The 24752-nt window shown below is 47.6% G+C and overlaps 1 protein-coding gene across 1 annotated transcript in view; it reads right to left on the bottom strand.

The window, feature by feature from the left end:
* LOC126523642 (uncharacterized) overlaps positions 1 to 24752 on the bottom strand; it is a 265996-nt gene that overhangs the window by 139726 nt on the left and 101518 nt on the right. The window contains exons 2-3 of the mRNA XM_050172240.3: positions 23767 to 23913; positions 6676 to 6806 (exon numbers count right to left, since the gene is read on the bottom strand). Of these exons, the coding sequence (XP_050028197.1) occupies positions 6676 to 6806; positions 23767 to 23895 (260 nt within the window). The 5' untranslated portion in view covers positions 23896 to 23913. The remainder of the gene's footprint in view (positions 1 to 6675; positions 6807 to 23766; positions 23914 to 24752) is intronic.

The following is a 24752-nucleotide window of genomic DNA, read 5'->3' as shown; positions in this document are numbered from 1 at the left end:
AGCCTTCCCAAACACTATGCACGGGTCGCGTATGTGGTGTACCTTGTCTGTATGGGCAGCTATATGCAACCACAAGGCCTGAGGAAGGGATGCATGCTCTCGTCCTCTAACATGGTCTTGGGGCAGCACGGGCTCAATCACATGACATCTAACATACGAGCATGACATCGAACATACGAGCCAACACTAACAACCTTCTTGGCTCGCCCTTGCATGCTTGCCCTCGCGCCTGCAGATAACATCACATATGACCACCAACATACAGCGTGTGGGCCACTCATTTTCCTCTCAGTTAGACTTTGGCTGTGTTCCATAGAAGCAAAGCAGATGGTGAAGTGGAGTTTTAATTCTGACAAAGACGTCCAAGAATACTGCTTTGCGAAGGCAGCATCCAACTCGGTAATGATGAAGGCTATGTCAACGTTTACAGATCCCTATTAAGAAATGTTAGTGCCAATCCCGTGTAACCACAAGGTTATGAGTAGTGAAGGGGCACGAGGGGGGAGGTGGGAGGGTGGCATGCTGCAGCACCATATCTCCTATTACATAATGCGAAGCATTCATGACTCAATTGTAGAGAATGGTTACAGTTATATATGAACAATGTAACTGTTGTGTGACGAACGGTTAAGAGATTACAGGCCAGTTGTGTTTATATTTATAATGAGCAAGACAAAATGTTTGTAATGACAACACATAATGCGATATATAAGAACTCCTTCGAGTTATGGATGCCTCGCAGGCAAGTGAGCGCATATTCATTGAGCCTTGCCGAGGCACTAACAGAAGGCAGGTGAGAGCTTGCGTGGACAAGCAATGCGCGCAAAAGCTTGCGAGAGCAACAGCAAGGATGACATGGCATTGCGGCTATGGCATGGCATTGCGGCGATCGGGGATCATGGGCACGATCGGAGATATTTTGTTCGATACGCGTTCTGTTCGGTTGATGCAACCTCACAAAGTGGCAGTATGCAAAATTTGTGACAACGGGGCGAAGAGAGCAGCCAATCAGGAAGCGGTGACCTCCCCGGAAGTTTACTTCCGTCGTTTGTCGTCTGCTTGCAGACAGTATACTACAAAACGAAATGTTTCTCGTCTTCCAAATGAATGAAATCTTTATCTAAAAAAATGTATTTTTTCCTCTCAAGCCCAAACACGTTTTCGAATAGTAGTACGTACGTGTGACTACTGCAATTTATAACTATTAGTTTCTTTGCGTCGTCCCTAGGTGGTGTTGTGCACAGCGAGAAGAAAAAAGAAACGACGGGAAGAGTGGCGCACTTTTCAAGAGGCAGCGACAACATTCCAGTGGCTCGCTGGCACCGCTGATGGGGTCGATTTCGCTGTAGAACCAATGAATCATTTGTTTCGAGAAACAAAAACGACACCGGAATTCACTTTCTGCCATTTCTTCAAACGCGTTTCGCACCGCCACCCGCTCTCCTCCTTCCTCTAGAAACGCCAGCGCAACAACCTAAGTTCCCAACAGAAGCGCCATTTTCTTGAATTAAACTATGGATTGGATCCAAATGTGCCATGCCGCAGCCGCCGGTTGGATCCAATCCAATCCACCAGACTCGCCATGCGAAGGCGTATGATCGCTCCTTCCCAGCTCCCGTCGGGTTCGGCGCCTAGCAGACGACATGCTCGGTGGGAGGATGATTGACAGGAGCGTGTCGTCATTTTGACGTCACCAAAAACGTGGCCGCGCCCCGCGGCTGGCGACGCCGGCGCGGAGTAGGCCAATCGCGCGCGCCGGTAACCGAACGAACGCGCCGAACAACCATCTCCGATCGCACCCCATGTTTGGAGCGCGTGTTCAGTTGTGCCGCTCGCGATTGGCCAAGGCCGCGACTACTTCGCGCGGCTGACGCAGTCAGCGCGGCCGAGGCCAATCCCCCGAACGGGCGCTCCGAACAAGGGGTCCCCGATGGCAGGGGCCACGTGAGCGCCTGCTCCGGCCGCTCCGTGTGCCGAAGCGCCGCTGCGCGCGCGCGACCAGCCGGTCCCAGCTGGGGGAAGGCGAGATCGCGCGCGCAGTAAGTGAGGACCTAGGCGAAGCTCTCCGGTCAGAAAACGGGTCATTTATTATGCTGTAATTCAATACAACAAAAGGTTAACAAGACGGCCGAATGGTCGCCGGTGCCCGCTAACTAAGCACCGCGACGGAGAAAAACTAAGAACAAAAAAACCAGTCTGGAGAGGCCGCCTATCCTTCGGCCAGCTCCTGCCATTGCGCGCACCGCAGCAGAGAAAATAGAAAGAGTAGCAAACAGAGGAACAGAGGAGGGCACGATCGGAAGGCGCCGACTCAGGACATTGAGTCGACGGAAGAGTGCGCGAGCCCGCGGACGCCGGGACCCCAACGAGCCGAAATAACCAGATGCCGGCGGCGGGCAAAGGGGGCGCTGCCGCCAGAGAGGGTTTTTGATGCGCTAAAGCTACAAGGGAAACGATGCAACACGTTTTATAAGAATGTGAAGATATCTGCCCAGCGGTCGATTTAGGCACTGCTAGATACGGGCTCTTTTCCTGGCATCCTTCGAGTTCACCAGACCTCATCGATTCGCCGTCGCACCTAATTAAGGTGCGCAGAAGGGCATCTACAACGTTCCCGAGGCGCAGCACGTCCAGACACCCACCTAGTGCGCCGCATGCGGAGCTATTGTCTCACCGCTTGACTCTTCCCGAAAGTGTAGCGAGAGCCTGGCACGATTCCAGGTAACCTGGGTGCCGAGCAAAGCTGCTTTGCGGCTCTGAAAGGCCGCTCGAGAACAACCCGCCTCCCCCCGCTGAGCTCTTGCAAACCCGGAGGAACTACGGCTGTAATTCACCGTGAAGCCCTGGGAGCAACCCCTCCCCCCATCCGCCTATTGTGACGGCAGTTGCAGACCAGAAGGGCAATACTGGAGGCAAGCCATTCCTCGGACAGTGAAGCACATGCAGCGACTCCATGATCCGAATGTGACTGCACTCGCACGGGCACCTACCATTGGCCGAAAATGACGACACCTGAGCGGGCTCGACGATTGGCCGAACAGGACGTGACCTCGAGACACCGAAGGGGTTAAAAGCCAGAGACCGGGAGCAGAGAGCAAGCAAGCATTCCTTCACTCATCTCCTTCGGGCTTCTTGCCATGGGCCGCAGCGTCTGAGTTGCTGCCGGCCAGCAATGACTTTATTACTGTTAATTTCTATGTATTCTCACTGTAAATAATGTAAATAAACCTCCAGTTTTCATCTCAAAGTCCTCCTCAACGTCGGTCAACTCCCGCACTCAACGGCAAGGTCCAATATCTGGGGGGCAGCGGTTAGATTGTCCTCGAGATCCAACAGCACCTCTGGCCTCCTTGAAACCTTTGAGTTCGGCGAAAGCAGAGAAAAAGTAAACATATCCGCAATAGTAGTGAGAGGCGATTGGAAGATTGGTGGTAGCTGTAGGGAAACGGCAAACAACGGAGGCGTACAAAAGCAAAGTACCCTATAGGGGTTCAAAATGTTTGGTGATCAGAATTCTTCGTGTTTTTTTTTTTTTCTTAACATAGGTAGGACTTTAGGCAATTAGTAACAAGAGCTTGGTGGTGCAACCCAGCGCTCCGTTCCAGCGGGCTCGTTCATAGCATCCATCCAACCAAGACGTATCATACATTTTCCGACGTTCAGATGTTCTCTCCCCGGGCCTCGTCTTGCGCGTCAGCAACTGTCCATCTCTTGCCAGAACTTGGCCAAGGAATGGGGGAGGAAGCCCGTTGACCACCCGGTGGCGAGATTTTATGACCCGCTGCCTTCCCGTCCATGCAGGGAGGCGAGGGACGTGGAGTTCTCGGAAACGCAACGCAACGGCGTCGCACAATCACTGCGAGCGCTCGAAACCTCCCAACCACGACCACATTTTGCATCACTTCGTAGCATTTCGTAGTACACCGGCGCTTCGAAGAGTATGATATGCCCTCAGTACAAAATACCTTGCGATTTAATTCTTAGATTCTGGAACACGAAATACAAAAAGAAGTGATTCTAGATTTTAGTAAAGTGCACAGGAAGGCGTTCCAATTCGCACTTCTCGTTGCTAGAAGCAAGGGTGATCGGGGAACAGGAGGAATTATTATGGGGTCGGCCGCTCCGCCTCGCTCCCCTTTAGAGTGGCCCTACTATATCGCCTCAGTAACACAGAGTTTTGAAGTCTCAAAGTCCACGCGACAGCGAAGGAACTCAGAATTTATACCTCTCGATCTGGTTCCAGCCATGTTGTTTAGCAGAGGACCACATATCTTTCTTATTGTATTTTCCGAGAAACGTGCTCAGAAACTACGACCTGAACAGGTGTGAGTATTATATTATATTGCGCTCCTAAACTATCAGGACAATTCGCTTTTAAATCACTCGAGTTAGCCCAGGACAATTCCTTTTTTAATCGCTCGATAGTGCTATCTCGACATCAATTCGTACTGATACGGCGCGACAGTGGTGCCGTCGCAACATGCAGCTGAAGGTGGTCATTACTTTTCGCAGCCGAAAATATCATCCTGTTATTTTATCGTCAGTGGTTTGGAAAAGCTAACGCCAATATATTAAGCGAGCAGTAAGCAGACTGCAATCGAAGCGGATATTCGCCGCTTTCTGTCTCAGACTGCATCCCACACTAAAGGAAAACGCGCACGCACGCATGTACACACGCATGTATACGCGATCCCGCATCTCGTCCAATGCGGCACACAAGCAGTGCAAATAACGGAGCTCCTCAGCTTCGCTGCGCTCCGATTGGATACTCGCGCCTCATCCCAATTAATCGTCACATCTGCGGGCGTTCTGCGCTGCTCCTTAACTTCCAATTTACTGGCACGCCGTCGGATGCTTCCGAATTAATGAGTGTTCGACACAGAACAACGCACGCGCTTGTAGAGACCAGGCGGAACACTCGGGCTTTCCAACTTCCACAATCAGCGACGCTGGAGCTGATGAGCTCTTAGTGCGGAGTATTAACACTAATACAGCTTTCTTTTCGCCGGTGACTGTTTTCCACGGGATTGTCACCGTTATCAATTAAGTTTCGCTCGTCCCAAGGCGCGCACCTGCTGCATAAGAAATTTCTTGAATGTGGTTAATTTTGTATAGCGTGAAAGTTTTGTCGAATCAGATTGCGGGAGCTATACGCGAATGGCATTCTTCACTCTAGAATGTACGTGAGCGCTAGCCATATTACTTTAGAATGTACAATGATACACATAAAAACAGCAAACTTTTTGTATTACGGCACGGTTTGCCATACGGATTATTATGGCTAAACAAATGCGTGCAGGCCTTCTTCGTGAAGAAGCTGCATGAGTTTCCTGTGGAATTTATCAACCATAATTAACAATTCGTAGTCCAGCTTCTTGTAGCGCCTTTCTTTCACTCCATCCGATTACACGCAAAGTAGCATGCACGGGAGCATACGCAGGCTAACCACTCGGCTGAAACTGAAGACCTCTCTCTCTCTCATAGTCTGTCTACTGTTCTGTCCGCATTCCAGCACCTCGAAACTCTCTCTTGTGTCCTATGTCCTTGGACGCAGTCACTACAAACGCAGGGGCAGACTTGACCTGCGAGTTTCCATTAGACTACCCAAATCTGTGCTCGCCGCTATCATCGCGATTCGAGTGTTGCTTGTCTTTCGATCGCACAAGTTCCCCTGATAAATGGCCAGTTTCTTGCCCCACACGTTTGGCAGCGTTTTGTTTTTCCCCTTAACTACAGTGTGACATCTGCTACGCACGTACGCGTCACAGCGTGCCTGACAGTATGTGTGACAGAATGGGTGACAGTCTATGTAACAATAGAGAGTTTTAGAATATAGGGGCCCCAAAGAAATAGCGTCGAAGCCACTGTGCATACGCGAGACGCAAACTGCGTTTCGGCTTTGCGTTTGGTACGCGTAAACAAACATGGCGGCACCCATCGAAGCGACGGCTCTAACCTAGCAACAAACTGGGTTCGATTCGTAACACGTGAAGTTCGCAAGCTAGGAGAAGGCGGTTATCGCTTTCTCTCAACTAGCATGTGTTATGAAGATTGATTCATTAGACGCCGCTGATTCCGAATTAGATTGTGGATTTTATGGCTCGTAGGCCTAACACAGCTTAGCTTGGCTGGTGAAGGCACGTAAATTTGGTTACTCAAAACTAAGCGCAACTAATTGTTCGCTGCTTACAGAACACCCTCTAAATTGTAATTAAGCGCGAAAACACGAAAGTAAAGATTACTATTCTTATCATAAAATGGTATATCTTATTTTATTATTTCTAATAGCGTTTCTTTGACGTCGTAGTGGCGCTGTCAGCGGAAGACGCTATCCGCAAACGCAAAACCCTATTCTAAAGCTCTTCCCTCCTGCGCGCCCCAACGCTAACACCCGCAAAGCTCTTTGGGGCCCCAAATTATTGGGGCCCCTATTCTATATCTCTCTGTTATGTGTGCCATTATGTGTGACGTTATGTGTGACAGTATGTGTGACAGTATGTGTGACAGTATGTGTGACAGTATGCGTGACAGTATGCGTGACAGTATGCGTGACAGTATACGCGACAGTATGCGTGGCAGTATGTGCGACACCATGCGGAAGCGTAACAGGTCCAGATCAATGCCAGCGAGTAACCGAACGGGGACGGGATGGCGAGCAGCCTTCCTGCACCTCACCTGAGCCTCTTGCGGTAGAACTTGTCGGGGACGGCCATCATGACGCCGGCTCCGTCACCCGTGTTGTTGTCGCAGGCACAGGCTCCACGATGCTCCATGCGCCGAGACATAGTCTCCGCATCTTGGATGATCTGCGAGAGTGAGGGTGGCGCACACAAGTCAGTTAACTCGTCATCGCTTTTGAGCTTTGATTACAAATACTAACCGTTGGAACTCTTACAATTACTAATCGTTAGCAGCCGTTTTTTCTAGATACTGTTGTGCCCCTAAAGAAGCTTTTCAAGGTGCTCGATATGTACACACAATGGGGCGTGCAAATACTGAAGTTTTCGAATCAAGTATAAATATCAGAACAAAAAATAATTTCGGATATCGGATTGAACATGAAGTGTTCCCCCGGTTTGTAGAAAAAAAAATGTAGGAAAAGGCGAGAAAGACGACCAAGGTGAAATCCACCAAGAAAACAAAGATTTCGTTACCGCACGCTGTTGTAATCGCACCGCTGGCACGAGTTGTTGGAACCTCAGTGCTGACACCCGTTGTTGCAAATGGGTCGCAAGCCCCAAGGGTAGCGTTGGCCTGGCGGCCTGGGGCACAACTGGAAGCATCCGAAGGTCCCGGCAAAGCATGAGTCGACTGGTAACAGAACAACTTGTTTATTCTAGCATCGCAAAAGAGCGGGCGGTCAGGTCGACCGAAGTGGAGAGACGGGAGAGCACGTTACTCAACAGAAGAAATCGGAGCCTCTCTCCTGGCGTCCGGGGGCAGCTGCTCTTATACTCTCGGCGTCGCGGGCAAGAAGGAAGGTCACGGGTGAGACCACGTGACGGCGGAGCACGGACGAGCTGAGAGACATGTTGAGACGAGTGTAGTGACGCATCGCCGAGCTGGCGCCTGTCAGACCTCCTCGCTTCACACTTGGGGAGCTCCTCTCCCCGGCTGCCACGCTTTGACAAGCGTGGGCACACACACACACACACACACACACACACACGAAGACACGTGGCACTGAAACACGCCTGGACGCACTTGGCGGGGAGGCTTTGCGGGAGCTCCGAACGGGCCAAAATGACCGCCGCTTTGAACGAAGCCCCGGCGTCCGTTGCATCCGCGCCGGCTATACCGCGCGTCGTAGGCGAAACGTAACAGACCGCCCCGCCGGGGGAAGGAGATCCCGATGGTCAGGGGACTGCATCCGCTGTCCGGAGGCATGTCGCTTGATGATGCTCATAACCGAAGTCGGTCGTCCCTCGGCGTTTCTTGAGCGCAGCGCAGAGAAGGCCTCGTTCTCTCGTTCAGGTTCACACAGGACACTGCAATGTGACTTCGGGAGAGTTGACATTTTTGTTCTCGTTCCCGGCAAGCGTTAGAACTACGCCGAAAGTCAACCGCTCAGTCAGCAAGCACGGCACAACCCTCACTAAGCCCTGCCAGGCTCTTTCCCCTTTTATACTACTGCCTAGTTCCTTACAGTAGTTTAGCAGCACTCAGAACGCGTCCACAAATCGGAAAATTGCACTAGAAAGCACATCATCACTTTGAAACACTACACAAAAGCAATAGGTTAAAAATCCTGCCTCAGGAAGAAAAACATCAGTAACAAGCAATTTTGAGGCTGATTCCCACGTTAGGGGCTTCGACTTAAGCCATCGGCGTTACCGGTGAGACTCCCCTTTTTGTAACGCACCTCAAAGGAATATTGTTGCAAAGCGAGGCTCCAGCGCAGGAGGCGGCCATTTGTGGAAGAGATAGTCTGCAGCCATTGGAGAGGGCAGTGATCCGTCTCGAAGCATGCGAAGCGGAGATCGCAGCGAGCGACCGTACACCAGCTCAGCTGGCGAAAACCCCGTAGCCGCATGCGGCGCGGTCCGTAATGCAAACATCACCCCAGGCAGACACAGCTCCCAGTCAGTTTGTTGTTCAAACCACAATGCTCTCAACACGCGCTTCATGACGGAGTGGAGCTTCTCAACGGAATTCGACTGGGGGTGGTGCACTGAGCTGTGTAACAGCTTTACCCCGCACCTTTCGAGAAAGGCTGTCGTCAAAGCGCTAGTAAACACTGTGCCCTGATCTGATTGGATTTCCGCAGGAAAACCAACTCGCGCAAATATGGACAGTAGTGCATTGACTATCTCAACAGAGCTGAGTTCTTTAAGTTCGCGCTCCTGTTTCTCTTTTTGCTCTTGAAGTTCGCGCTCATGTCTTTCTTTTTGCTCTTTAAGTTCGCGCTCCTGTCTTTTTGCCCGCTCCTCAATGGTCTCAAGGCATTCCGACAGCTCGTCATCCTCAGCTTCTAACTCAAGAATAGCCCTTAGCAGTTCCGGTTTTCTGAGTTTGTCTGAGACATCCAGACCCAACTCTCTTGCAAGCTCCAGCAATTTCGGTTTGCGCAACGACTTCAAATCCATGGCTGCTCTGAATGCTGCTTTCTCTACTGCCTACTATTGTCTTGCCGCAAACTAACCCGGCAGCAACGACAACCACAATTACCAGCTCTGTTTCTGACACTAACAAAAGCCTGGCAAAACTCAGAAGAAGAAAGTCCCGCACTCACCAAACCTCGCAGCCAAGAATTCAGCGCAGTCGTTCCGCTGCAGGCAACCAGTCATCACACAGGGCTCGTTGCACTGCTCCCGGATGGTCGTTGTGCTGCTCAGCATACAGTCAACCGCATCTCTTCGCTGCTGGCCTCCGTTGTCGCGATCTCACCGCTACCAGCCAGTTGTTGGGATCGCAACGCTGGCAACCAGCTGTTACAATCCCACCGCTGCCACCAGCTGTTGTAATCGCACCGCTGGCACGAGTTGTTGGAACCTCAGTGCTGACACCCGTTGTTGCAAATGGGTCGCAAGCCCCAAGGGTAGCGTTGGCCTGGCGGCCTGGGGCACAACTGGAAGCATCCGAAGGTCCCGGCAAAGCATGAGTCGACTGGTAACAGAACAACTTCTTTATTCTAGCATCGCAAAAGAGCGGGCGGTCAGGTCGACCGAAGTGGAGAGACGGGAGAGCACGTTACTCAACAGAAGAAATCGGAGCCTCTCCCCTGGCGTCCAAGGGCAGCTGCTCTTATACTCTCGGCGTCGCGGGCAAGAAGGAAGGTCACGGGTGAGACCACGTGACGGCGGAGCACGGACGAGCTGAGAGACATGTTGAGACGAGTGTAGTGACGCATCGCCGAGCTGGCGCCTGTCAGACCTCCTCGCTTCACACTTGGGGAGCTCCTCTCCCCGGCTGCCACGCTTTGACAAGCGTGGGCACACACACACACACACACACACACACGAAGACACGTGGCACTGAAACACGCCTGGACGCGCTTGGCGGGGAGGCTTTGCGGGAGCTCCGAACGGGCCAAAATGTCCGCCGCTTTGAACGAAGCCCCGGCGTCCGTTGCATCCGCGCCGGCTATACCGCGCGTCGTAGGCGAAACGTAACAACGCAAACACACACGCACACAAATAAACAGAAAGAACAAACCGGAAAGCAGGGAGTAAACAGCCTAGAGCATATGATTGCAAGGTGCGCAAACTTTCACACGTCAGCTTAGAAACCAGCATCTACACAAGACAATAATAGATCCTGATGCGTATCAGTCCTTTGAAAACATTGGTTGCCAGAGTCCACGTATTTCTGACAGAATTAGTGTAACAGCTGACATTTTCAGTGATTTTGCAGATGTCTTCCTTGATGTAAGCTTTGATAATGACCCTATTTATTCTGCTTATTCGGCCAGTAAAACCAAGATTAGATAATTTAGACAAGGAAAAATTGTTATTCACCCGACCGTAGCATGAAACTACATTGTGGATTTTTTTCAGAACTCACTATGGCAACAGAAAAATCATAATATGAAATTCCTGAATCGAATATGAGCCGAATAGTATACGGAATTCCCAGTATTCCGTCGAAATGTAGTAGGTGCATAACTCGGCGCTTGATTATGAGGGTAGAAGATCTGGCAGTCCGAGGCCAGATTTCTGTAGCTTTTTCTTGCCTCTGCCTTTTAGCGCTGTTAATTATAGCAGAAGGGAGGACTGCTCTGGGAAGCTGTGGAAGTTGGAACTTTACCGATTTAAAGCTAATAAAGGCTACAGAAATTCTGAGCATTGTCCTACTGATGCGTAAGCCTAGTTTGGCTCGCCTGTGACTTCGTTTTTGCTTAGTATTGCTCACTTGCTTTTCCTAGCGTATGTGCGTCTACCCATGGTGTTTCCGGTGGCAAAGAATGCTTACGCTATAGTAGACAATTGCAAGATTTTTCTCGCCGCGTCCAATCCGTACCAATTGAGCCGAATGAATTAATGAATGAATGCATGAATGAATGAATGAATGAATGAATGAATGAATGAATTCATTCATTCATTCATTCATTCCTTCATTCATTCATTCATTGATGTATGTATGTATGTATGTATGTATGTATGTATGTATGTATGTATGTATGTATGTATGTATGTATGTATGTATGTATGTATGTATGTATGTATGTATGTTATGAGCGTCCCCTTTGGAATGGGGCGGTGGGCCGAAACGCCGGGCACGAGCGCCCCTCGACGGAGCAGAGCGGGAAAAGGGTAGCGCCAGGTAGCGCCCTAGCGCGTGAGGGGAGAATGCATCGCTGCAATGCCCCGACATCCTCGCTATCACTCTCGCAAGCCTGTTATGCGCACATTCCTTGTCCACGCAAACTCTCGCCTTCGTTCTGACTGCGCCTCGGGTAAGGCCCCATGAAAACGAGCCAAGCTTCTCAACGCGCTCGCTTGCCCGCGAGGTGTTCGTAACTCGAAGGACGCTCAGCAGCGTTCAATTAGACATTGCGCCTCGCCAAAATCTGCAGTTCGCCCGTGCCGAAATGCAAAGTTGGCCCACGTGCAAATTTCACGTTGGTCCATCCCCTAATTTAAGTTGGCCCACCACCAGGTTTCAACTTAGCCCATCCCCAGATTTCAACTTGGCCCACCCCCAAATTTCAGATGGCCCACGTTCATGTTTCAAGCTGGCCCACCTGTAAATTTCAGTTGCCCCACCCCTACTACAAGCTTCCGAATGCATTCTCCAAGGAGCCATACGTATTTCTATGGGTATGCTCCTTTCATTTTTTTTTTTGTTTAAATAGCTCCTTATCGCATAGCTACCAAAAAATCATGTTTATTTACACTATCATAACGATTAAGTGTCCTAACTTTGCAAACTACACATTTTTGTGCAGATGCAAGGTATTACAATTTCCGCGTGACAGGGCCGGGGAACTCGCCAAAGAATGCTTACGCATTAAAATATTTTATGCGAACAGCACAGAACGCTTCGAACATGTCCTTTAATACTCGCCATGCACGCAAGCTTCTACATGCGCGCCAGTAGCTTACGTAAAGCCCAGACCACATGCACACTTGCCGACGCGCGCAGGTCTATACAGAAGACATGCGCCCACTCCTGGTGTGGTGGCGAGACACCTTGGTAGACATAATTTCGTATGGAGCTATTGATTGCGCTTGAAAATGTGCAATGTGGATTTGGCTACTAACCGTGCCTTAGAAAAAGATGGTTCGTGAATTTCCGATTAAATCTTGATACGCTTTTGATGATGCATCAGAGTGTTATCGCAAACTTAACAGCTAATGACATTTAACATCAAGTTGCAGGCGTCACTCGGTAGAGAATGCAGGATAGAATTTTCGTCAATAAATGTACAGCGGTTTCTATAGCGTCCACTGACGTTTAAACACATAACAGACATATGCTCTAAGCCACACGCGCTGTTTTCTAATATATATATATATATATATATATATATATATATATATAAACGATTAATTTTTATAACTGCTTTGATACAGCCGAGTTCGAAATTTTCGCTTTAACAAGTGCAACCGCCGCGGTTTTTTTGGTGAACGCACCGCACATTACTGATATCTTTATTACGCCTACGTGTTCTGACCGCGCCATCGCGGTTAATCTCAGTGCCAAACCGCAGGGAGGCGAGTATTTCGATTAGTTTCGCTGAATATGCGTGTATATTGAAGATTGCCTTTATTACTGGTGCCTATGGGTGCTTTTGGTTTATATCCTTTCATTCACTATTATTTACTGACACGCGCGTCGGTCAAGCTGCCGCAGGACAAAGCCACTCCGCACCACGCATAAAGGCCAAACAAGTAGACGAGCACGAGCGCGTATTCTAGCCCAGTCGCGCGCGCACACAGACACACACATACAAAAAACAAAAAGAAAAGAAAATGGAGCGCTATACACAATGCGTGGCTCCACCAGGCGTGTGGCGACTTGCCAGCCCGAGCGGCCATAGCTGTCTGGAATAGAGCTCCGAGCTTCGACGCGCACGGTCTATCCCACGCACGTGTAGGCGCGCAGGCGCGAGCTTAAGCGCTACGGTCAGTGCACGTGTGGTTTGGCCTTAAGGTACAAAAGGCAGCGCACAAGGCAGAATCTTTACAAGTCCTAATTTCATTCGTTTCTTAGCTGAACCCCGCATCACTCGTGAACAATTGCATCATCTACAAGATGCACTTCTCTGAAACGACCGAAGGTAGGTGCATATTAAAAAAAAAATTGAAATGAGCATCATCTATTCTGTCCATTTCACTTTACCACTCGCTGACTTTGACATCTGATTCCTAAGTTGTAAATTAGCAGATGTGGGCCTTCTTTGTTACAGGAAAAAAAAATGCTACAGCCAACGCGAGCTGATGTGAGAGGAGCAGCACAGTCCCCCAAGTAAGCGAGCTTACAACCAAAAGAAAGCGCGTCAACTTCAAATATCCCACCTTTATCGAATTTTTCTACAACCTAGCACTTGGAAGATCTGACAACCTTTTACGAGTCATTAGATGTAATTAGCAAATAGTATGCCTCTAACATGACACGGTCAGCTTTGTGAGAGGTAGAATCTCGCGACATTCACCTTCATTTACATGAGGAGGAAGGATAAGGTGCAGCATGAGGAAGACAAGACGGATAGGAGTAGACGCACACAGCACGCTCCTGTCTGTCTTGTCTTCTTCGCGCTGTAGCTACGGTCACGAGCAAGCAACAATCAACAAAAAACAAGCCAAACTTAAGAGGAAGATTTAGCTCTGGCCCAACTCCGGCGCGGCCTATTCAAATACATGTAAAACGCAAAAACGCTTTTCTGGGATAACCGCTGCACCAATCTTAATGAAATTTGCTGCATCTGAGAGAGAAAGTTAAATTCTATCGACTATTGGAAGCTGAATTTCTACTTAGGACGTGAATTTTATTCAACGAATTTTGAAAAGTTTGAAAGTTCTAAACATATAGAAGCACGAAGTTTACAAATTAATAGCTCTCCATCAAGAATAGATATCGCGGTTCTGTCAACGGCATCCATTAGATAATTCAAATCGGACAAATTCAATATGTCAATTTATGTATCACGTCAATTTGTTACGCTGGATGCAAGGGTTCTGCAAGAACTCCATTTACACATTATTAAATTTTTTTCAGAATCATGTGTGGCATATTAATTTTGTCCGCTTTAGATGTACTATGAGATGCAATTCACAGAATTGTGGTGTCATTTTTCATTGCTGAGTAACGGAGTTGTAAATTTGATAGCTCCGTTTTCTGAAAATGTGCGACTTTTGACAATTTTGAGTAAAAAAATTGACGACCTAAATCAAATTCCAAACCAACATTCGCTAGATTTAGTTTTTCTTTTAAATGCAACAAACCTCGTCACGTTTGGTGCAGTGGTTGCCGGCAAAAACGAATTGTCCTTTTACATATATTTCGGTAGGAGCACCAAAGCTTCTCTTGAGTTTCCACGCTAGCAAAAGACAAAAGAGACAAAGAAAACAAGCCTCACTTATATTCGTAAGGTTTTTCTTCTCAGGTTTTTCTTCTTCGCGAACGGACGTTCGAAAACCAGAGAGAAGCTCAGTGGGCCTCCTTGTTTAGAATTAACAAAAAAATGGCCACTCGTTACTAGTCCTGTCCACCATCGGTGGACGCGCGATCCATTCAGCTCGATCGCTTGACGAGCATCCGCGCAAAACTTTAAACTATTCGCGAAAGAGTGCGCATCGTGCCAGAGGGTCAACGGCCTCACGCGTCGTCGAAACCACACTGTTACTTTCCGAACGTAGCGCCTAGTTCCCCCCCCCCCTCCCCCCCCCCCGCCCACGGCCTCTCCTCTTTCCCACCTACTCCGCTCTTTGTTGGCGCAGCCGCCTGCAGAGCTTGCTTTTCCGCATTGTGACCCATTGTGCGGAGAAGCCCCACGCGCGCAGATAGACCCGAAGAAAAAAAAGAGAAAGAAAAACTCCATCGACCCCGACGGCTGTGCCGCAGTTATCGAGCGCGTCGAGTCGGAATGGCGCAAAGAGTGAGAAACCGTAAAGGAACAGAGCCAACAATGCGGGTACGCGGGGCGTAAAAGAGACGGTGATTTCTAGCGCTATTTGTCTCCCGGCGGTCTATTACGGGAGCGCGCGGTCAAAAGAGCCTCTGCGTCCGTACTTCGAGCGAGTGAGAAGAACCGCATGCTGCCAATAAGAATTCTGCGTTCGTGTCGAAACAGCACTGAATGCTCGTCGCATTGCAGTTCTTCGCGCGCTTCGCTTCACTACGGTAAGCTTGTGAGGAAATAAAGTGTAGTGAAATAAAGGGGGGGGGGGGGGGGGATGAAAGAGGTGAAAATTGAGAGGCGTTCACATACGTGAAAGGGAATTGTTATTGCCAGTGTGCGTTGAGTGTCGTCTCTCTCCGATCATATAGGGTGTTTCACGCAACTTGAACCAAGTCTATTTTTTTTTTTTTTTTTTTTTTAAGTAGTTAATCGCAGCTGAATGAAACCAATGTCACATGGTTTGCCCTCATGAGGCGCTCCATACAGCACTTTTCATATTCCGGTTAATTTGTTAACTAAGATGAATTGTGCAAAAATATCAATATTCATTTTAGGGACAGGTGCGTTTCGTTACGTCTAGAGGGGGTTCAGAAACTACATACCCATTTTTTAATTTTTTTTTTTTTTTTTTTGCAGCGTACATGCTGCGTGGTTATTTTATTTCGGCGCTTAAAGAAAGTCCGCCAAATATGAAATAATAAATGACGTCACTTGACTGCGATCGTGCGATATCCCATTGCAGGGCTCTCAACCGTGTGTGGATGCTATCGCTTATCAGGGACGACGGCGCTTCCTTTCCGCGTGCCACCGTCAACGATGCTGACGCACTGCGAAGCCGATGTCTAGAGCCGCGGCCGCTTACTTCGCCACGGTCCGCGCACACGGTTATTTCAAATGAAGCACGGTTGAGCGCGCTGCAATACGCTAGGGCACGAGCGCAGTCACGTGGTTTTATTTCATATTTCGCGTGCTGTCTTTAAACGCCGAAAGAAATCACCACGCAGCATGTACGTCGCCATAAAAAAAAATGGATCGGTCGTTTCTTAACCTCCTCTAGAACGTAACGAAACGCACTTGGCCCTGAAGTAAACATGAAAATTTTCGCAGAATTCATCGTAGTTAATTACCTAATAAAGCGGGATATGATATAAGTAGCACCACATGACGGCAAACCATATGCCGCTGGTTTCATTCAGCTGCGGCTAACCACTTTTTTTTTTAATCCTTGGTTCAAGTTACGCGACACACCCTCTATATTTATATCGGCGAGAAGACAATGACGATTGACGACAGTGGCAGACCGAAACAAGGTCAGCTTTTAGAAAAGCCTCTAAAACGGCATACACAACGGCTTTAACAAAGTAAATAAATAAATACCTGCGGAATGTGTGGTTGAGGAATAACCAAATGTGGGGAATTTCATCAACATTCATTCATCATATATATATATATATATATATATATATATATATATATATATATATATATATATATGGGTCATTCCATCTCAAGTGTACTCGGTGTTTTATCGACCATCTGCGATTCTGCTGAAAAAAATCATACTGTTTTACCTCAATGTGGGAAGTAATTATTCAAGCGATTTTTTTGAAAAAAAAAATTTGTAATGCCGTGAGGACGCTTTGAAGGTTGCGCGCACAAGTGAAACTATGCCAGGCAGAAAAATTTCTACAAAGTTATTGCTTTGACCTATTACTGCGAATATTTTTTTTAAATTGTCGCCAGACGATACTCTTTCGTGACTATAGTCGTTTATTACTTTTCATTTTAATTCACATAATTTTTTGCCGTAAGGAAAAGTCGACAATTGCCCCTTTTTTAATGTTTTTTATAAAAAAAAGTAACATTTACATGAGGAATATATTCACAATAGGTGCTTTTTATGTGTGTATACTAGATGATAAAAATATTCTGATAAGAAATAAAACCTCAACTTTCGCTTAATGTCATGCTAAAAATGAAAAAAATTACGTTCTGACTCAATTTGTGGCTTCATTTTCGCAATGTAGCGTTCCAAGTAAAAATATGGCATAGTCGGCATTGCATAGTATGCTTTGCTGTCTATCTATGTACAAAGATTTAAAAGATTAAATTTTGTTTTAAGCGAGAAAAAAATTTTTGAACTGCACAATCACAACGTTGTGCGGAGCATCTCTTTGCTTCGCCTTCACTGCATAGCACGTCGGTCGGCGTTTCAGTCTGGCTCATTTTACGTGTTTCTTCTTTTCCTATTTGAAGACGAGGTCTTCTTTGCGACTTCAGGTTGATTTGCGGTTCGTGGGGACTGAGTTTGTGGCCATTGTCATCTTGTAAAATTAGATAATTGCAGGCCTTCTAGTGCACGTAGGACAAGAAATAGGCGACAAGAAATAGGATTCGAGCACCATTTGGATGCTATGTGCGATGTGTACTTCTTTACGTAGAGGTGGTGATGATGGGCACATACTGTATCATCCAGTGTGCATTTTGAACGCAGAATCAAGAGCCGGCGATCAAATTCGCTCAGTTCTTTCACACTACTGATGTACTGATTTTTCACGTAGATTGTCCCGTGGCACCCATTCGGTCCAAGTGAACAGTGCGGTAATTCAGCACCTGAAAATAAATCGTAAGAATTCTATTGCCAGGAACACGTGCCATTGAATTATATGTTGGCGCATATGTGCCAGAAAGTCTAACTGACATTAGCCACCTGTGCCACGCAAAAAGGCAAGAAACGTAATTCAACTTTACGGCCACGTTTTTTCGTCATCCTACGAATGTAAGGCTAGAATTTTTATGTGCGTCCGGCAATACAGTGGTGCTAAAACCACCCCTTGTCCTGGAGAGCAAATACGTGAACTAGAGACATCGTGTAGTTTAAACGTGCCACGAATTATTACGCAAATCCATGTACCTGAATTCTCAGAAACTGAAGACGCACCGAAACTGTCGTCCAGACCGTCGACTTGATACATTTTATTCACACATGGACCATCGGAAAGAAACTGTAAACATGAACGCCGGTTTGCTTCTGTGACAGCTGTAGCTTTGCCTGGGATAAAGAGGAGCAGTAGCAGACGACACACCTATCGTCTGCTCGTAATGCCGTCGTCTTGACGTCGCTTTCCCAACCTCGGTGGGTGGCGTCGCGGGACGCGTTTACGATACGAATACGTGTTTCAACCACACATTTAAAGCCGCTTCGCAGACATTCTGGGTATCAAGCGGGCCAGTGGCCTTTTTCGTTGTTTTAGGTTTAGCAGAACGCCACAAATCGCCTGTTCGTTGAATAAAGCCACAGTTCTGGTTCCTGTTCTGGCGCGTTTTTGGTGAATGGTGACATGTGGATCGAATTTATTTCACCGTATTTTTTAAGAATTACGCCTTATAGCTTCTCCGTATATAGTAGTACGCTAACTTTGTGCATCTTTTTCGTCCCAAGCTTAACTCAGACGCCTATTTTTTGTCCTACGTGCACTAGAAGGCCTGCAATTATCTAATTTTACAAGATGACAATGGCCACAAACTCAGTCCCCACGAACCGCAAATCAACCTGAAGTCGCAAAGAAGACCTCGTCTTCAAATAGGAAAAGAAGAAACACGTAAAATGAGCCAGACTGAAACGCCGACCGACGTGCTATGCAGTGAAGGCGAAGCAAAGAGATGCTCCGCGCAACGTTGTGATTGTGCAGTTCAAAAATTTTTTTCTCGCTTAAAACAAAATTTAATCTTTTAAATCTTTGTACATAGATAGACAGCAAAGCATACTATGCAATGCCGACTATGCCATATTTTTACTTGGAACGCTACATTGCGAAAATGAAGCCAGAAATTGAGTCAGAACGTAATTTTTTTCATTTTTAGCATGACATTAAGCGAAAGTTGAGGTTTTATTTCTTATCAGAATATTTTTATCATCTAGTATACACACATAAAAAGCACCTATTGTGAATATATTCCTCATGTAAATGTTACTTTTTTTTATAAAAAATATTAAAAAAGGGGCAATTGTCGACTTTTTCTTACGGCTAAAAATTATGTGAATTAATATGAAAAGTAATAAACGACAATAGTCACGAAAGAGTATCGTCTGGCGACAATTTAAAAAAATATTCGCAGTAATAGGTCAAAGCAATAACTTTGTAGAAATTTTTCTGCCTGGCATAGTTTCACCTGTGTGCGCAACCTTCAAAGCGTCCTCACGGCATTACAAAATTTTTTTTTCAAAAAAATCGCTTAAATAATTACTTCCCACATTGAGGTAAAACAGTATGATTTTTTTCAGCAGAATCGCAGATGGTCGATAAAACACCGAGTACACTTGAGATGGAATGACCCATATATATATATATATATATATATATATATATATATATATATATACACACACACACTTTTCGTTTATTTCGCGAAATAACAGCGATACCACGCAGTAGCTGACTGAAGAACAATATCCCTTCGAGCATTATACAGATCCCCCCGAGAGAGGCCCCACAGTAGTGTTTCCAAGTTACTTTTGGGGCGTTTCGCCTCACAAGGCAAAATACGAGGGGCGTTCAATAAAGATTTCCTCCAACCCACTTCTTTTTGGCTGAAAAGCACGAAAGTTGGCATATTTATTTATCTTCCACGGAGCTGTCGCCGAGAGCCACGCACTTCTGCCACCGTTTTACGCGGCTGCGGATACTATTGTTGTAGAAGTGGTCAGTCATGACTTCGGCGATATGCGCGTCATGATCGAGAAACTGCCTGCTTTTGGAAAATTAACTTCATTATGGGAAAGAAGTGGAAATTCAAGGGCGCAAGGTCGGAGAGTACGAGGGATGGCGGAGAATTGCATATCCACAGGAACGTGTTTACATTTGCGCAACATGGGGAGTTGTGTGCAGGAGCGTTATCTTGCAAGAGCAGGACGCCTTTTGACAACGTACGCCTGATGAATTTGTTGAATTCTCCTAATTCTTGTCAGCAGGTTAGCATCGTAGGTCTCCGTTACATTTGGCATCTTTCAGCTGGCAATCTGTATGCACAACTTCCTGCTAACTAAAAAAAAAAAAACTGTCAGCATCACCTTGCTAGCTAGAGGTTGCGTGCGTGCCGTTTTGGGAGTGGTGAGTCGTATAGTGCTTTCATTCTTCAGAGTGGAACTTATTTTCTAGTTCATACCATGTTTCATCCAGTCTAAATCAATCACCGCAAGTCGGTCGCGTTGGAAATAATTGTGCTAAAGAAACGAGGACCAAGAACGATACACAAGGACAAGCGCTCGTCCTTGCGTATCGCTCTTTGTCTCCGTTTGTTTAGCGCCAAGTTCCCCGATTGTCACCTTGGTTTCTAAGGCGCATAGCCAAAAGTGCAGGTTTTGGGTCACTGGGTCGTCCTCGTGAAAAGCAGAAAGCAAGCGAGCAACCCAACGCGCTGACACGTTCCTGAATAGTACTTTTTTTTTGTGTACCCTCTTGAATCGTTATGCGGTGATCTTGCAAATGGCTGTCTGCACTTTTGTAAGAGTATCCCCATCAATGGCTGAATGAGGCCGACTAGGAGTGAGTGTCGTTTAGACCAAGTTCTGCCCGCATCTGAACTGCCGATGCGCATCGCTTAACGACGTCACACGATGAAACATCCGTCTCGCACACACTCTTTATTTCTTGGAAAATTTGTCGGGGTGTATTGCCTGTGAAATTAAGAATGTTATTAGCTGTCCTGTACACCACTAGCTTCCCGCTACCGCCTTCCTCAGTCTTCAGACGGGCGAAACAAGAATAGCGATTAGGAAAGAGCCGAATATTTTTTATCTGGTCTAAAGAGATGTAGGCCAATAGCACAGTGTGAAAATTCTTTAATGCACACCAAAGTGAAGTGGGTCGAGGGAAATATTTATTGAAGAACACTCATATAATTCGACAATAAATGAGACACAAGAGCAAAAACAACAAAAAAAAGGAGAAGAGGAAATGTTGTGCAATGCACAACTGCTGCACAACAACACATGTTTGAATGGCTCGAAAAAGCGCAGACGGCATTATTTCTGGCGCAACCTGCCTTTCTAAGAGAAGCACTCTTTCGGTACAGTGCGTCAGCAGATTCTACTATACATGTGCCGGAGCGCCACTAAAGTAGACTAGGGCGTTTAGGATGAGAGAGAAACAACATAATAGGCTGAGCGTAGACCCGTTCTCGCTTGCCGGCGATCGACTGTCGCGTGTTAGGCATATTCTTTCCGTCGTTCGGACAAAACTTGCCGAGCTTGAAAATGAAACATCGCTTTGCGCATAGCATAGACAGAAAACGCCTCGCGTTAATTAAACCGCGTGTGGTATCAAACTCGCCGTGCTCTTCAACATCTACGCAGCAGAGATAAAGTGACAGAATAATGCTCGACAACGTCTAAAGCGTCAACATTATCTAGATCCTAGCTCCAGTCATCGAGAAATTGAGGTAAAATGTAGGACACGAGACATTCTACTAGACCGATGACGAAGGTACTCCTTATTATAATACCGTCATTAGCACTCAATCACTCCTAAATAAAGATTCATTGCATTAAAACATGGAAGAAGAAAATCCTATTTGTCACGTTCTACTCGATCTTTTGAAGAAAAAAGATATTTGATTGAAGTCACCCTTTACAACGACGCGGGTGGTCGAAAGGTTACGTCGTAGCTCGACTCTGCGCCGCCTGCAGCCTCTTGTTTCAGTAGCTTGATTATCGCGTAGTGCCGACCTGGTTTTGTTGGCCCGCGAAACCCACACAAACTGCAAGTAGCAGAGAATGTGACCCACGTTGATGTCGCGGGATGCTGTCCATGCATGTCGATGCCGCACATAAGAACTCGGACAGTCTCCTGCCTTTTGTCACCTACGCATTCAGCACCGCGAGACGCGAGACCACCAATTAACTCACCGTTCTTGCTTCTTTACGCTCGACCGCCAAGCTCCACACCATGTTTCCTTACTTCGCTCATGACAATGACTCTGTTACCATGACCCCCTGTCGAGCAGAAGAAGCGCGACGCCTTGCTCGGTTATGCATCTTGGCTTCGCAGGGCCGCTCTAATACTCGCTATATACGTTGGCCGTCGCCTTCATGTTTACTTCGATCCTGGTGACCTTGCGTGGCTCTGGACGCCTTTACGGAAGCGCGGCTTGCGTCGGAAGCTTTTGGTCCACTATGTTGAACCTTACGTTATACTCGATTGCCTGAGCGAGGTAAGGTATCAGATTGCACGCCTCACAAGCAGTGAACGACACTCGGCCAAAGAACTGAAGTGACGCACGCTTCCTGCCTGAAGCCTTACAATCCAGGAATAACTGACTGACTTTCCCAGCGGGCTTCGTCTGCCAACGGAGAAATGTCACGAGCTCTCGCAACAGTGGGCAGAAATAGCGCGAATGACCATTGAGACAGAGTAGAGAGGGAAGACGACGTTCGGCAGGCTGCTTCTGTAGTAACCCCGGAAAACGCCAAACGTCCCGATTGATCAGCCTTGTACTTTTTTTTAAGTAAACGCTTCGCGCGTAATACCACGTGCGATGCTCTAACCAACTGATACCGCGGCGCCGTTTTCTCATTCACTTCCTCAATAATAATTCCTCAATGACAATAATTTCCTCTATCTCATGATTTGACTCATATACGAGCCAAATCAAGAGATGCCAACAAGCTGTATCACGAAGGACAACACAGAGGAAATTAAATACCCGAGAAAGTTCATGAAAAACGGCGCGCGCGTCTGCGTGTGCGTGTGTGAGCGTGTGCGTGTGTGAGCGTGTGCGTGTGTGACCGAGTGAGCGTGACCGAGTGAGCGTGACCGAGCGTGCGAGTGAGTGAGTGAGTGAGTGAGTGAGTGAGTGAGTGAGTGAGTGAGTGTGAGTGAGTGAGTGTGAGTGAGTGAGTGAGTGAGTGAGTGAGTGAGTGCGTGTGAGTGCGTGAGTGAGTGAGTGAGTGAGTGTGTGAGCGTGTGAGTGAGTGAGTGAGTGAGGGGGTGCGGAGGAAGAGGAGGTAGACAACGAAACCTGTGGTCGTTCTGCGTAGTATGTTTCGCGGTACAGAGTAGGCGCCTGTGCTGTAAGTCCGGCATTTTGTACTGTACGGTATCCAAGTGCTTCAATTGCGCGTTACCGCCCCGACTTGACCGTGCAAGCCTTGAGGACACCCTCCATATGAAAGTCCTAAACCAAAGCAGTTAGTATGCACCTGGAATCGCTACGGGATTTCGCCCTCGGAGCAAGGATCTTCGTTGCCGCCGACTCGTGCTCGGCGAAGCCACGGCTGCCTCCGATGGCGCACGCTAGGCGTTCAGACGGTGAGCACGGGTCCAGCATCACGGGCTACAACCACGAACTTACACATTATACTAAAGCCCGTGAGAAAAGTTCAAGTATTACTTAGGCCTAACTTCAAACTTTGGGTACAACGCAAACAAACAAACGACGGGGAATAGTGCCATAACCTCTATTTCTTTTTCTTCATGCAACAACTTGGTTCTACGTTAGCTGGGACACACGGTACAATACCATAGTTCTTTGATAGTTTTTCCCTGATTATACGAGGCCGGATATATTAACAGGGCCGACATTTGCGCCACGAGGTAAAAACTTTTTTTTTTTCGTTTTCCCCGCAACAAGAGGAGTACGCTGAGAATTAACAGGGACACCGTGTAGCCTGGCTACGAGTGCACACCGCCTGCGCTCCTCACCTTGTGCGAGGGTACGCCCTCGATGCTGACGATGAAACCGACGCCGCACGACTCGCGCTCCAGCTGGGGGTCGTACAGGCCCCGCGCCGGGGGCAGGCCTCCTCCGCCCGCCGCCGACGACGACGTCATGGCCTGCTCCGATTACTCCTGCGTGAGAAGAAAACGCGGACGTCAATTCGTGTCTCTTGTGCTCGCTCTCACTTTCACGCGCGGAAGTGTGCGAAGGGTCTTCGAAGTCGCATGCATGACAGTGAAGTGTACCTTCGTACAGGTATCTCGCGACAGCTGGTATTATATAAACCGACAAACGCGTCAAGCGGCTGGCGAAAGCCCCAAGATGACCATGTCGGACAATGTTTTTATTGCCCCAAACTCTCCACATAAAAATGTGCAGTGATATTCACCGCATAGCGCTCTCCACGCAGAACTAGCAGTGGGCACACATGCTCTATAAAGTCTTCTGTGTAGAGCTTTTCTCGCAGTGTTGCTTAAATTGAATCGAATTAAGTTCTGCGGTTTTACGTGCCGAAACGACGATTTGACTATGAGGGGGACTCATAGTGGGGGACTCCGGATTAATGTGGAATCTTTAACGTGCCCCCAATGCACGGGATACGGGCGAGTTTGCATTTCGACCCCCACCGAAGTGCGGCCGCCGCGGCCGAGAGTTGATCCCGCGACCTCTTGCTTAATAGCGCAACACCATTGCCGCTAAGCAACCTCGGAGGGTGCACTGTTGATTAAAGAGAACAAGAGGACAGAACGAAACGCTGCAAAAGAACATCTTTTGTTAACCAATTCCGAGGGGAGCGAATAAGTTATTGACACGGGGTGTCGAAAACGAACTGGGTCTCATGTTTCCAGCTCCGGCTGAAGCCGTGCGAAGAACAGACACGCATGTTGCAGAAGTACTTTTTTTTAATATTTGTTTTACAGTTGACAGTGCATATCTGATATACATAGCATGGCAAATAAATAAACTTCAC

This window comes from Dermacentor andersoni, chromosome 6 (assembly GCF_023375885.2).
Source record: "Dermacentor andersoni chromosome 6, qqDerAnde1_hic_scaffold, whole genome shotgun sequence".
Classification (NCBI taxonomy): domain Eukaryota; kingdom Metazoa; phylum Arthropoda; class Arachnida; order Ixodida; family Ixodidae; genus Dermacentor; species Dermacentor andersoni.
This window is presented reverse-complemented; position numbering and strand designations above follow the sequence as displayed.